Raw genomic sequence first — 15,338 nt, forward strand, 5'->3', positions numbered from 1 at the left:
TTTCCAGTCAAGAGATGGCCCAGGTCTATGGACTCATGCACTGGTGCTCCCACCTTGGGAGGAGACCTGGGTAACAGGCCGGTAGGAAGAGGACCACAGCCTCCATGGGAGAAAGCGGAGCAGGCAAGTTCAGAATTTTACATAGGATGACAGAAGTATCTCACGTGGGAGGCATCATTTACCAAATAAGCACTTAACTCTGGATTTCTCTTCCTAACTCTATGTAGAATGTGAAAAACAGAATTTAGGATTAGAAGTCACACTCTAATTCAAGTATCAGTTATATCATTCACTGACAGTGAACTCTTATTGGCTTTATTATCCTTTAAAAGTTACTTTCCATACCAGTTAACCTCCCAAAGCCAGCTCATTTGGGATGCTTCTAGAAACAAGAATTCAGAAGTCTATTTCAAACTGTGAAGCCGATGTCTAAATTTTGATACAAATCCTTTCTTCTTCATAATAACTGCTACTACTACAATCATTTATGGAGCACTGCTATGCACCAGAAACTGTGTTTATTTATATATAAAGTACTGGAGTATTAAGGATGAATAATGTGACATCCGTCAAAAGCTATCTTGTAGTAATGCTGTGGTCAGAAATTAACCATATAGCACAGGGACAGAAGCTAAAAGCTAGACCAGAGATAGCATCTGCTGCCCTAGTTAGTGAACAGAACATAGCTTTCCAATTTAATTCTGGAAGAGAAGTTCTGAGATCACAAGAACATAAAGAGACAGATGCCTTGTGGAATACGCTGGGGGAAGTGAGCAGAAACATGGGATCATATTTAAAAAGAGGCCAGAGGAGGAAAGAGACCAAAGGAAAACAGAAGAAGTAAAGACATGGTGCTCCAGATGCTTTAAAAAAAAATAAGACAAGGCCTGCCTGTGGATCAGGCCACTACCAATTAGGCTGCCTGGAGGATGAGCTGGGCTTTCCATCAAATGGATTTAAAAGGCTAGAAACTAAACCTTGGTAAGCCAGGGATGGGTTTTTGTTGTTGTTGTTGTTTTGTTTTGTTTTTGTTTTTGCCAAGAAGGAAATACTCCAACTGATACCCAAACTCTATTGATAAGGAGTAAGTTCCCATAGCTAAAAATAAAGGAATTCATTTTTAGTAGGGCTCAATTACTGGCCCACTTCATGGCCCAAATTTATAAATGGAGGAACGGGGGTTTACGTTCCTTGGAGTTCTTGTTAAGCTACATTCTACATCTATCCTCTCCAGGATTCAACCTTTGTGTTTCCCTCTGACACCTCACATTTAGATCATGTTAAGAAGGGGAAAAGAGAAATGTTTCTGAGCCAGCCACAAGGAGAAGAACCATGTGATGCCAGGAATCGGATGCCTCTTTTCTTCATGTCCCTGTTTCTACAAAAGTGCAACGGGAAGTCTGGTCTCTTGCCTGAAAACAACCCATCAGCAACAATATAGTCTTGACCTCTGCCATGTTACTGCCAGTGTATCCTAGGCTCACAAGACTAATGAAAATATCTTTCCTACTAGACATCAAGACTGCTCTTTAAAGAGATAGTTCAATATTATCAGGTAGCAAGGATTTAAACTAAATTAAGGCTTCTTAACCTGGGCCCTTTGATCCGATTCTCAAAAGGATCCAAAACCTTCAAGGTTAAGGACTACTGAGTCAGGTCAACCAGGACCAAAAAGAAAAGCAACCTTTTAACCACTCACTGATTCCTTTTCTTTCTTCTCAAATTTCTGTACTTTTTGTTAGCCCATACCTTCAGATGAATTTTATCTTACCTTTGATTTTTTTAACAGCACCTGCATATGCTTCATTGGGATTTATGTTTGAGAATGGTCTCTGACTATATGTCTACTGGTTCTTATTAATGAAACAGACATAGAAGGTGATTAACAGTAATTATAATAAAAGCCTAATATGCTAAGTGTCTGGTCGACCAGTCAGCCGTTCAACCAATCAAAGTTTAATATGCTAATGATATGCTAAGGCCACGCAACCACTCACTATGACGTGCACTGACCACCAGGGTGCAGACGCTCTGGCCAGTAGGTCAGCTTGTTGCTGGGGCCTGGCCGATCTGGACTGAGCGAAATGAGCTGGACACGCCCTGGAGGCCTCCCGTGTTCCCTCCCTAGCTGGCCAACCTCCCATGTCCCTCCCCGGCCCCGATCCTGCACCGTTGGCATCCCTTGGCCTGGCCTGCTCCATCTTGCAATCCGGGACCCCTCAGGGGATGTCTGAGCACCAGTTTCGGCCCGATCCCACAGGCCAGGCTGAGGGACCCCACCGATGCACGAATTCATGCACTGGGCCTCTAGTTTGTCTATAATACTGGACTAGTTAACTGGGTAGGTCTCTCATGTGATTAAATGATCCCATTAACACAGTAACAATAAAAGTGCAATTCTTTGAGTAACATCCCATCAGCAAATCATGCGATAGGAAGCCTAGAAATCATAAGCGATGGAATGATGGTGAATGTTAAAATTACTGTAATTCCATGAGGCCAGAAAGCAAATGATTTATATTCAAAGAGACAGCTTAGCTCTGTGACAATTTTCTCAATATTGTGAAACCCAAGTGATTCTTAAGCACGTGCTTTTTCAGAAGCATGGATGGAATGGGGGCTGCATGCCTGGCAAGCACTGTCGGAGAAAGTGCCCAAAGGGCCATTCCAGCGAATGTCTCCAGGTAAGAACATGCGGAATGCAAGGCCATATCAAATGTGCTGACACCGGTTTAGAATGTAGTGGACAAAATGAATGGCAGGGAAAGAGAAGATGAGGCAAAGCCAGCCTGTGTTTAAATTTTCTCACCTGGAATTACAGAGATAGTTTTCAAAGCTCGGAGAACCCTGAACGTTCTCAGCGCTGAGACATTGCCCAGGTCCACAAACTCTGTCACATATCTGTAGTAAGGGAGGTCACACACAGACACAAATGACAAACACAGACACAAACACAAACACCAAAGGAAAAAAACAAAACCACAACAAAACAAAAAGTACAATACGTCACGTCAGGGCCCTAACCCAACACCTAACACCAACCCCGGGCCATCTTACCTGGGATTACCGAAATAGTTTTCAAAGCCCTCAGTACCCTGAAAGTGCGTAGAGCTGAAACATTGCCTAGGTTTACAAACTCTGTTATATACCTGCAGAATCAAACCAAAGTTAACTTGTAATGGTACCACTGGGCGAGGGTTTGAGAATGGGGGGGAAAAGAAAGGGTCTTATACACAAGCTATGATTTCATTTTTTTTTTCCTTGAAAAAGAAAAGTTTCAACATATAAACATTTAAGGAACATTTTTTTTTTAACTGAGCAAGGAGAATTTAAAAGTATATTTGAATGAATTGATACAACCAGGAGATTCCTGGAGCTTTACTCTCTTAATCAGCATTGTGATATGCGGGTCGGAATCAGAATGATTACTCTCGAGCCAATCACTTGAGGCCAGGAAGTAACAAAGTCTTATGTCCCATGTTTTGTGAACAATTTCTTAGAAAAAGGAGACAAATTTCTGTAGCAGAAGCCCCATAAAACTAAATATACATTAAAATAACTCCTTAGCTGACAATGGCAAAAATCCCTAAATGTTTGTATATATGACTTATCCAAAAGTTGTTTGCATATCTTTGCAGTTATGCCTACAGATGAAGTTTCAGCCTATGACATACAAAAGCAGGGCTCAGGAAAATCCAGATCATGACATCAGAGCAAATATTATACTAAATGCCCATTTTATCACCAGTTCTGTGCCAAGCAAGGACACTTAAATTTCAAATGAACACAAATGTGTTCATTTTCATAATGCTGGAAAGCTAGAAATTGCCTTATTATAACAGAAAGTCAAAGTTCCAGTTTCAAATATTCGATGCATATCGTTCACTCACATTTTACAGAGGAAATACATCTTTCTGTCTGATGCTCAGACCCATACATACACTCAATCTCTTACACATCTGCATGCACACACCAGAACTCACATACAATCTATACCACACCCTATTCCCTCTACCAAACCATCAAGCGCTTTCCCAACCTGGAAATAAAGTCTGCTGTAACTCTCCTATCATCAGCTAAGTTCCCCAGGCATATATTTTCATTGTTACAACAACAGAAATTACTAAGAGCACGAGCATACCGATGTGGAGCTACACTGTTCTCTAGCAATAGTTTGAAGTTCTGGTCAGTATTTCTTTAGGAATCAACCAGTTTGGATATACCCTGGCTCATGTTTTGATTCAAAAAATGTGCTCAAATGTGCTCAAATGAAGTCTGCAACATCTGGCTAGCCTCATGAAATTAAATGTGATAAAATATACCCAGGAAACTGATTTTCAGTTTAAGACTTGCACCTATAAAATTTCAAGTCTTCACCAAGGCATACTAGTGATAAATGTGTAATCCTCGGTCAGTATTATGAGGGGGAAGAAAACCCGAGAGAGCATTATTAGGAAATCACTTCCTACTTTCTTTCCCAGTTGTAAGCCTCTGCTTACCTTCTCCCATATAAACCTGCTGTCATTGCCTGAACAGAGGCCCTCACAAGCAAGAATCATAAGCATAAACCCATACGGCCTTACACAGTTATCCATTAATTCCTCATACAACTCTGCCCACAAACTCACACTTACACTATCATACAAACACCCAGGAGCACAACCACCCACAATTGCACCCAGAACACCAAAAAAGTAAGCAGAGAACTTACGCCATCATGATGACACTGAAATCTAACCAGTTCCATGGATCCCGTAAAAAGGTGAAGCCATCTATGCAGAAACCTCTTGCAATGATTTTAACTAGTGACTCAAATGTATAAATCCCTGTGAACGTGTACCTGTCAAAGAGATGGAGAGCTTGAGGTAATTTCTGAACAGGCAGAAACGATACACAAATCTTTTAAGATAATAAATATACTTGCCTCGGTGTGGCTTCAACCAACAGAGACAAAACAAAAAGGACATAGCCAACGCAGCAAAATAGAAGCGAGGAAGAGAAAGGGACGCTTACTGAAACACACAAATCAAGAACTTGGGAATATTGTACCGTACTGGGTCTTGACAGGTATCACAGATATATACCTCTGAACTGCCACCTGTATGTGATCACTTCAAATCAGGGGAGGCAGCCCCAGAGCTATTTTTAACTTTAAACAAGTCAAAATGAAGGGAAAAATAATATTGGAGAAGAAGGTAGTATTGTCGGGAACTGAGGGTAGAAGATGGTGATGTGGCAACAAGTCAAAGGCACCAGCTAGCACAGAAAAAGATGGAGGTGAACGTTCCAGAAGGGTAGGAACTTCCAGAGCCTTTCGCTTTTTAGAGCTGACTACTGATAGTTCCTAAATCACCCCTCTCTGTGAAACAAAAAATAGGCATTTAACTATTTTCCCCCCTTGATGGATAAACTGTGGCAAAGCACGACTCAGTGACTAAAAACGAACTTAACAAGCAGTAAAATAAACAAACGAGCTACTTACTCCACATTCTTCGACCAGTCCGGAGGGTTACTAAAAGTCATGAATACACAGTTGGTCAAAATAGTGCACATAATGATCATGCTAAATAATGTAGAGAAGAGTCAAGGGAGAATGCACAAAATTGGAGAAGACACAAAGTCTGACCACTTTATTTTTTTCTCAAAAAACAAACACGTTGCACACTGGGTATCAAGAGACCTAAATCAGTAATCTGAAAGAAGGCAAAGCACAGAAGAGGAGGAAGAGGTGAGGTGATAATGAAAACTGTGGTCACCACAGAATTCCACGGTGTGTACAGACACCTGACCAGAGAATCATGAATGAACACAACAGAGCGTCCACGCGCTTTCAAAAAGGCTGTCCTTATGCCGCTCCTTTTGGATAAAACATTTTCCTCTCTTACCACTTTTACCTCAAGTATGGAGTAAGCCCCCAAATACCTTTGTGCACAGTAACCAAAAATCTACCAGTCTGCCAGACTCCAAGGTCATTGGGTGAGAAAATAAATTAAATTTAATCTATATTACTCAGCACTCATTTATTGTTAGTTATCTTGCATAACTAATTATTTGAAAATCTACATGTAATTAAGGGTTCACTTCCCCCCTAGTCCTCCAAAGAGCTGAACTACTCTTGGGGGGCAAGGCAATAGCCAATGTGTCCTGAATTTGTCCAATTTGGGAAACCTGTTGTGACATGTTGGGTAAGGATTTCAAGGGCATCCACACCATCATATGCCTAAGAACTAGGCAATGGGGCAAATTCATCTGATCATTCTGGAAGTGCCCAGGAATGTTTATGGATAGTAAAGTCCTTAGTTGCCATTTCAGCTTCATTCACAACCTTTCTCGGCCCTTTCTGTTCTTGTCTACTGAGACAAATTAAACTGCTTTAGGTCAGTATGAGTTTCTGAAACACAAACTGTCACTTTAGCAAGCAAAGGAGCTGCATCTCATTTGGTGCTAATTCACTCTCTCTTGCTAATGGCATTCACCATCTTCATTCTACTAGTGAGGTTTTAAAAAGTAAACATACTTTGCATAGCTGGATTTTCTTCACTACAACTGGATTTCCCCCCCAGTGAATAATAAATAACATGTTCTGGTTAGAAGAGAAAAAACACTCCCATCTCCTGATAATAAAAAGGGAAGACGTACTAGTATTGCGATTTATTTATTTATTTATTTATTTATTTATTTATTTGTAAGCCTTCAGATTTCAGAACTATGTTGCTTATAAACCACATGTTGCTTATATGCCTGTGATTCTTGCCTGTGAGGGCCTCTTGTTCAGGCAAGGACGGCAGGTTTATATGGGAGAAGGTAAGCAGGGGCTTTACAGCTGGGAGAGAAAGTGGGAAGTGATTTCCTAAGGACACTCTCTCATGTTTTCTTCCGCCTCATAACACTGACCAAGGCTTGCACATTTATCACAAGGGTGCCTCGGTGAAGATTGGACATTTCATAGGTGCAAATCTTAAACTGAAAATCAGTTTCCTGAGTATATTTTAGAAGCAGGTTGCTAAATTCTTGAGAGTTAATGAAATGTGGTGAAAGCTTGGCAAACCAATTTACCAAGCTATAACTGCTCGTTTCCTCATCCTAACTGGAGGATACAATACACTCTGCAAAATGGGACTAAATCCTGTCAAATTAAACACCAACCATGACAGTGTGAAGTCACTATACAAAGTTGCTGCACCCATCACGTAATTTTCTGTCATATGCTCTCCTATATTAATAAGATGTAAAAGTCAGGCCACATGAATAAATTGGCAATTTCTGTTTTAGGGAAGTAAAAATACCAGAAAAGATTCATATCAATCCTGCATCTAAATCTAAACCTCTGTACCAAGGAGGCCATTTAACCTGAGAAACTATCTCAGATACTTTCTAAGCTCACTGTTCAAAAACTAAAAAATAGTCAAGGCAGACCTCAAAAGCATTCATTCAACTATTTGTAATTCAAGAAGTAGCTTTTAAAATATTCTAATATTGGACTTTAATACATTAAAAACCTGAATAATCTGCTTCAGGATGAAATTACTAAAGTCTGAGCACTTTAAAAAGTAAGACTTTAGTAAAAGGTTACTATTTGTCCTTCTAAATCAGGGGTGGGGAACCTTTCTGCTGCCAAGGGTCATTTGGATATTTATAGCACATCCACGGGCGCACAAAATTATCAGCTTAAAAATTAGCCTGCTATATTTAAGTCAAACATTTAATTAACTCACCACTAATGCCTTGGCAGGGCCAGGCCAAATGATTTCGAGGGCCTTATACAGCCCTCGGGCTGGACGTTCCCCACCCCGTGCTCTAAATGATACCAACACCATTCCAGTGTCATCCTAAGAAGAAAAGAATCTGCTGAAGCTTACCGTTCAGAATTTGGCAGACGGTCCCTTCTAAACCTCTGATTGGTGGGACAGTCAATGACACTATTGATAAAATACTTAACATATAATTCAGTTGTCACAATTCACAAATTTGTACCAGAGACCATGCAATTGCTACCCTCACTCCACTTTTGCAGAAAAGGATATGAATGTATCAAAATTTTAATAGCTATTCTTCTTATCAGGTTAAAAGGACTTAAAATATACAAGGCAGGCGTGGCACTAAATCTGAAGAGAGTTTTCCCTCTGTTTAATACTACAAAGGTCTGTGGAGAAAGAAAAAGAGAAATTATTAAAGCATTGGAATTAATCACCACACAAAACAACATTTTTAAAGCAAGAAATAATTCAAATGTACTTATAATTTTTACTTCCCAATTTGGTTTCTGAGGCAAGACCTCTCTTTCCCTAATCTCCACCACTCCCACCCCCACCCCCGCCCCAAACCCTGCCCCAGATTATATTACAAATAGATGGCACTATTTTAGCAGTTTTACAGAACAAATGTCTCAGAAGCAAGACATTTGAATTATATACCTAAGTTATCTACGCCAGCTCTGAACAAGATACTGAAGTTCATTAATTTAGGATTCACTGAGTGCCTTACTATGTGCCACTCAATGTTCTAAGTGCTTAGGAAATACCAGTGAACAAGGCTACCTTGGCTGGGAAGCTTATATTCCAAAGGGGAAGACAAACAATAAATAAAAAAACATAACAAAAAAGTAAACTATATTGAATGTGATATGCAATGGAAAAAAGAGAATGCTGGGATAAGAAGGGTGAATGTGGAGGTGGTTTTAAAGGAGGTGGTCAGGGTAAGCCAACTGAGAAGAGAGATTGGAGAAAAGACTTAAGGAAGTGAGAAAAGTTCTTCATTCACCAATATTTACCTACCAAGTCTGCTCTATCTGGCTTTTAAGAGCCTCCATTATCAGCCTTGCCAAAACCACTCAACCATATTTCTCTGTATGAACCTTCCTGTCTTGTCAAACTAGTTCACGTTACAAATTCATGACTTTGGCCTTTGCTCACATTCTCATCCTACCCAGAATGCCTTTTCTTATATCATTAATTCAATTCAACTCAATTCAATTCAAATGTTCTTGAGCATCTATTTTGTGCCAAGCATTGTGCTAGGCTCCAGGGATACAAAATTGAATAAAACTGTACTTTTAGGAAAGACATATGTGTGAACTAGTAATTATGATGCAGGGTAAATACAAAGTTCAATAACAAAAATATGCCTAATGTATGACAAGCAGCAGAAGAGAGAGATTTTACCCCCTTGGATGGGAAATGACAGGGTGAAGAGTGAGCTGAGACATGTTCACAAAGGAAGGTAACTAACATTTGGAAGGTAAATAATATTTAAAAGGAGATGAAGAGATATTAATTGGTCAGATATAGGGGGATCAGGAATAGCATAGGATGTACAAAGGCACAGGAGCATATAACTGTGGGTTGTTTTTAGAAAACTGACAAGTAATTCAGTGAGATGGAAGATAAAACAGAGAAGGGGAGAACCGACTGTGAAGCTGAAGAGAGATGCTGGAACCTACGGGACTATGAGTACTTAAGGGGACAGGCCAATACATACCCCTAGCATTTCACTGCGTGAGTTAAAGAGCAAATGGTCAAATGCTAGACATTTTAGATAGTGTTTTTTATGTAAAGCAATACATGTACATGTTTTTTAAAAAAGAACAGAAGACTAAAAGTTCCCATCTCATTACTCAACGATAACCTCTGCTACTTGTATATCTTTTCAAAACTTTTCTTTATAAATATAAGCACCCAGGTATAGCCTTAAAAAGACTTCCCTCTCTCTTTCCAATAGGATTATACTATAAATACCCTTCTGCACCTTACATTAAAAAAAACGAACTCCCACAAAGGAAAGTCCAGGACCAACCAGATGGCTTCCCTGATAAGTTCTATCCAACGTTTAAAGAAGAAAAATAATACCAATCCTTCATAAACTATTCCAAAAAGTAGAAGAGAAGGGCACCCTTCCCAACTCATTCTGTAAGGAGGGTATTACCCTGATACAAAGCTGACAGAAATGACAAGAAATGAAAACTACAGACTATTTTCGCTTACAAATACAGATGCTAAAAGCCTCAACAAAATATCAGCAAACTGAATCCAGCACATATATAAGGATTATATACCATGACCATGTGGAATTTACCTCAGAAATATAAAGATGTTATAACATATGAAAATCAATCAATGTGATGTAATAATGTTAATAAAATAAAGGACAATAACCACATGATCGTCTCAATAGATGCAGAAAAACCATTTGACAAAATACAACACTCTTTCATAATAAATACACTCACCTAAAGAGAAATAGAAGGGAATTTCCTTAACTTAATAAAGGGCATCTATAAAAAATCCGCAGCCAGCATCATACTTAATAGTAAAAACCTGAAAGCTTTCTCCCTAAGATCAGGAATAAGACAAGGACGTCCACTTTCTCCACTTCTATTCAACATTATAAAATGGATGTCCTAGATAAGGCAATTAAGCAAATAAAACTATTTCTAGTTCAGATGAAACAATCTTGTATACAGAAAACCATAAGGAATATGTACACACAAAACTATTAGAGCTCATAAAAATAGTTCAACAAGGTTTTAAGATACCAGATCAATATACAAAAATCAGTTGTATTTTTGTATCAGTAATAAAGAATCCAAAAATTAAGAAAACTCCATTTATAATAGCACCCAAATAAATAAAATACCCAGTAATAAATATAACAAAAAGAAGTATGATTTGACACAAAAAACATAATTAAAAGGAATTAAGACCTAAGTAAATGGGAAGACATCTTTTTCTCATGGATTAGAAGACTTATTATTAAGATGACAATATTCCCCTAAATGATCTTCAAATTCCATGCACTTTTTATCAAAATTTCAACTGCCATTTTGGGCAGAAATTAGCAAGCTGATCATAAAATTTCATATAGAAATGTAAGGGAACCAGAATAGTCAAAACAGTCTTGAAAAGTATGAACTAAGTTGAGGACTCACACTGCCCTATTTCAAAGCTTATTACAAAGCTATAGTATTCAAGACTAGCATGAACATAAGGATAGCCATATAGATCAATAGAATAGAATTGAGAGTCCAAAAATAAACCCTTATATCTACAGTCAATTGAAGTTTTGACAAGAATGCCAAGACAACTCAAAGGGGAAAGAATAGTCTCTTCAACAAATGGACAACTAGGTAACCACATGCAAAAGAATGAATTTGGACCTCTACCTCAGACCCTATACAAAAATTAACTAAAATGGATCAATGACCTAAATAAATGTAAGAGCTAAAACTATAAAACTACTAGAAGAAAACAGAAGGTGATTAGACAAGTGGCAGAGATGTGACACCAAAAGCACAAGCAACCAAAGAAAAAAACAGATAAATTGGACTTCATCAAACTTCAAAACTATTGTGCAATAAATGACACAATCAAGAAAGTGAAAAGACACCCCACAGAATGGGAGAAAATGTTTGCAAATTATGTATCTAATAATGGTCTATCAGCCAGAATAAAGAACTCTTATAACGCAACAGTAAAAAGACAAATAATCTGATTTAAAAAGGGGCAGAGGATTTGAATAGACATTTTTACAAATCAGATAATACACTCAGCATATAAACATGTGAAAAAATGGTCAATATAATTAGTCATTAGGAAAATGCAAATAAAATGACAATGAAATACTATTTCACACCCACTAGGATGATTATAATTGTTTTTAAAATGGAAACTAACAAGTACTGTCAAGGATTGAAGAACTTAGAACCCTTCCTTATAAACTACTGATAGGAATGTAAACTGGTGCAGCCACTTTGGAAAACAGTTTGGCAGTTCCTTCCTCAAAAGTTAAACACAGAGCTATGTATGACTCAGCAATCCTCCTAGGTGTATACTCAGGAGAACTGAAAGCAGGTGTTCATGTTAAAACTTACACATAAATATTCATAAAAGCGTTATTCAGAATACTTCAAAAGTGGAAATAACCCAAATGTCTGGCAACTGACAAATGGATAAACCAAATGCAGTATATATAATGGAATATGATTCAGTCTTTAAAAGGAATGAAGTTCTGATATATGTTATAACATATACTAAGTGAAACAAACCAGACACAAAAGGACAAATACTATGTGGTTCCATTTGTATGAGGTAGGTCGAATCGGCAAATTCATAGAGACAGAAAGTAGAAGAGAGTTTGCCAGGGGCCAGGGGGTAGGGGAATAGAGAGTTACCGTTTAATGGGTACAGAGTTTCTGTTTGGGATAACGAAAACGTTCTGGAAATGAACAGTGGTGATAGTTGTACAACATGGTGATATATTTAATACCAGTGAATTGTGCACTTAAAAATGGTAAATTTTGCCCGGCCGGTGTGGCTCCGTTGGCTGAGCATCATCCCACACAACAAAAGGCTGCAGGCTCCATTTCTGCTCGGCAAGGGCTGGGCTGAGGTCCCACGTTTTCTTTTTAAATCATCACCCGAGGGCATGCTTAGAAAGAGGGAGGTGGCGGGAGATTTGTCAATGTGAGAGAGAAACGTTGACCCGTTGCCTTCCGCATGCTTCCTGACTGGGAATCAAACTCGCAACCCAGGTATGTGCCCTGCTGGGGAATTGAACCTGCAACCTTTCGGTGCACAGGACAACGCTCAACAATTGAGCTACTCTGGCCGGGCTGAGTTCCCACTTTTTAAATGATATTTTAAATATTTCCAAGTATTCTGAGCTCTCCCTTTTCTGAACTCATTGTACTCGGAGTTTGTGACTTTCATTACTCTTCAAGCTATTGTTTTTTTACCTTCCTTCTACCCCTGAAACTAGGTTTTAAGCTCTTACGGGGCAGGAACCAATCTCACCTTTCGTCCCACAGTTCCAATACAACACTCAACCCATGAGTGCCCAATAAACACTTGCTGGCAGATTAAAAACAAAACAAAACTCCTTTCCTCTCATCTTCCATTCCTTCCTTAATCTGGCAGAGTCATGCCATCCTCTCCCTAACAGAGAAGCAGTGCTGGTATGGAGCCTTATACATTCTGAAAACGCTCAATGTACCATCCCTACCGCACTGGCTGTGGTGGGGTCTGCTGCAGGGAAAGCGTGACCCTATAAGCAAGAGGAAAGAACAGACCTGGGGTTAGGTTAAACCAAGGGCTACTGCTCTTGCCTCTTCCTACTTTGTCTTCCCAAAGAAACCAGGAGCCCAGGACTTTCCCGAAATCCCCTTTCTGAAGTACTTGTACTCCTCTGTGTTTCTATAGCAACTCCCTGTATGAAAATGGCAAGCTTTTTAAATAACCTCTTCATAATATTCCTGTGAAGTATGGGTACAGGAGGGATTATTATCCTCTATGCATTTTACAAAAGCTCAGGAGAGGGACACCACCTATCAAAGGTCACGCAGCAAAAAGCAGTACATTATGCCAAGTTTAGAGCCTCTTTACAGCTTCTACCGTGCCAGATTGAGAGGCAATTTAGTGGCAATATGGCAGAGAATAAAACTGGTGTGGGGGATGGAGTCTCTGGTGAATGAGAAATTGGAGCCCCTGGGGTCCACTGCTTAAAAGCCTAAGCAACAATGAAAGCACTGGCCCATGTCCCAGGATCAGAAAACCATCAGACCTTTGCAAAATCACCGACTGGCCTTAGGAGACAGGCAACAAGATTTAAAAGGTAATCCACTGTGCCCTTTCTATCTCTCTTGCCTTTCAGTTTGGCCGTGATGGAAAGACAGGTCTAGAGGTACCAGTGAGGGTATTTCCTATCACAGAATCAGGGCCTGCACAGTGCTTGGCATAGAGCAGGTACTCAATAAGTGCGGATTGGTTAATGAACAAATGCTTGTATGTCTAAGGTGAGGAAAGAGAAGAAGAAAAATAAAAGGAAGACATTAGGAAATTAAAATTGTTAGACCTTGGTTGAAGAAAAAAAAAACAAGTAGGAGGTAGCAAGGATTGTGAATCAGTACAGTGATGTGTTGGTAAGAAGGGGACCGATGATCCTGAGGGAAACTAAGTTATGTTTAGTGAATTAAAAAACTATGGTTTTGTAAATATAAAGGCTTTATTAAGGACATTTTATGTGGAAAGTAGAAACTTCATAATTAATTTAGGTACTCAATACTGCACATAGAATAAAAATAGTTTGTCATCATTCCTCTCCAATTATTTACATCTAGTATCTCCGTCAAATATAAAAACAGATCTCTTTCTATTCAGACAAGTAGACATCTAGTACACACTACACCTCCTGAAATAAAGGTAAATCCTCTATACGTAAAGTAGCAAGTTGCATCACAATAAAACATATATCATTGTTAAAAGAATTAGATTTGCATATACTTACTTATATGTAATTTTTCATAACTGAATTTTTTTGTATAAAGCAAGATGCTGTTTGGACCAACACAAGTACTCAAAGCTTAGAAATCTCCCTTTTTAATGCTGGTGCTTGCTGTTCTTGTATGAGAGACAGAATAGTATAAATCAGGGATCAGCAAACTTCTTTTGTAAAGGGCCAGATAGTAAATATTATAGGCTCTGTAGGCCATAGAGTCTCTGTTACAACAACTCAACCTTGCCACTGTAGTGCAAAAGTAACCACAGATAACATGTAAACAAATAAGAGTGGCTGTGTTCCAGGAAAACAAGAAATGGACAAGAAAATTTTAATTTCATATACTTTTCACACATCAGAAAATATTATTCTTTTGAATTTTCCCCAACCATTTAAAAATGCAACACCCCCTTCCCCGCCCCTCCGGCCCTCCCCCCCAAGCCGGTTTGGCTCAGTGGATAGAGTGTCAGCCTGCAGATTGAAGGGTCCCAGGTTCGATTCTGGTCAAGGGCACATGCCCAGGTTGCAGGCTCAATCCCCAGTGTGGGGCATGCAGGAGGCAGCCAATCAATGATTCTCTTATCATCGATGTTTCTATCTCTCTCTCCCTCTCCTTTCCTCTTTGAAACCAATAAAAAAATATTTTAAAAATAAAATAAAAAATAAATAAAAATGCAAAAACCTTCTTAGCTCATGGGCCATACAAAAACAAATGGCAAAGCTGACCTGGCCCATGGGTCAGAGCTGGCTGGTCCTTGGTGTACACTAATACTAGTTCCTGGCCTAGGTCAGACTAGCTCAGTGGTTGGCAAACCATGGCTCGCGAGCCACATGCGGCTCTTTGGCCCCTTGAGTGTGGCTCTTCCACAAAACACCACGGCCTGGGCGAGTCTATTTTGAAGAAGTGGCGTTAGAAGAAGTTTAAGTTTAAAAAATTCGGCTCTCAAAGGAAATTTCAATCGTTGTCCTGTTGATATTTGGCTCTGCTGACTAATGCGTTTGCCGACCACTGGCCTAGCTGCATTAAGAATGATCTGAGTAGCCTTTTTTTTAAAAAAAAAAAAAAAATG

General features: G+C 39.1%; 1 protein-coding gene across 2 annotated transcripts in view; it reads right to left on the reverse strand.

Annotated features, from left to right (window-relative positions):
- The window catches only part of SCN8A (sodium voltage-gated channel alpha subunit 8), a 196,498-nt gene that overhangs the window by 90,399 nt on the left and 90,761 nt on the right, over positions 1-15,338 (reverse strand). The window contains exons 3-6 of one of the 2 annotated variants that reach the window (XM_080662798.1): positions 8,023-8,143; positions 5,483-5,570; positions 4,712-4,840; positions 2,810-2,901 (exon numbers count right to left, since the gene is read on the reverse strand). In XM_080662798.1, coding sequence (XP_080518924.1) covers positions 2,810-2,901; positions 4,712-4,840; positions 5,483-5,570; positions 8,023-8,143 — 430 coding nt within the window. Of the gene's footprint in view, positions 1-2,809; positions 2,902-4,711; positions 4,841-5,482; positions 5,573-8,022; positions 8,144-15,338 lie in introns of both variants that reach the window. The other variant, XM_080662797.1, reaches the window with a different exon arrangement.

The sequence above is a fragment of the Plecotus auritus genome (assembly GCF_963455305.1).
Source record: "Plecotus auritus genome assembly, chromosome: 3".
Taxonomy (NCBI): Eukaryota; Metazoa; Chordata; class Mammalia; order Chiroptera; family Vespertilionidae; genus Plecotus; species Plecotus auritus.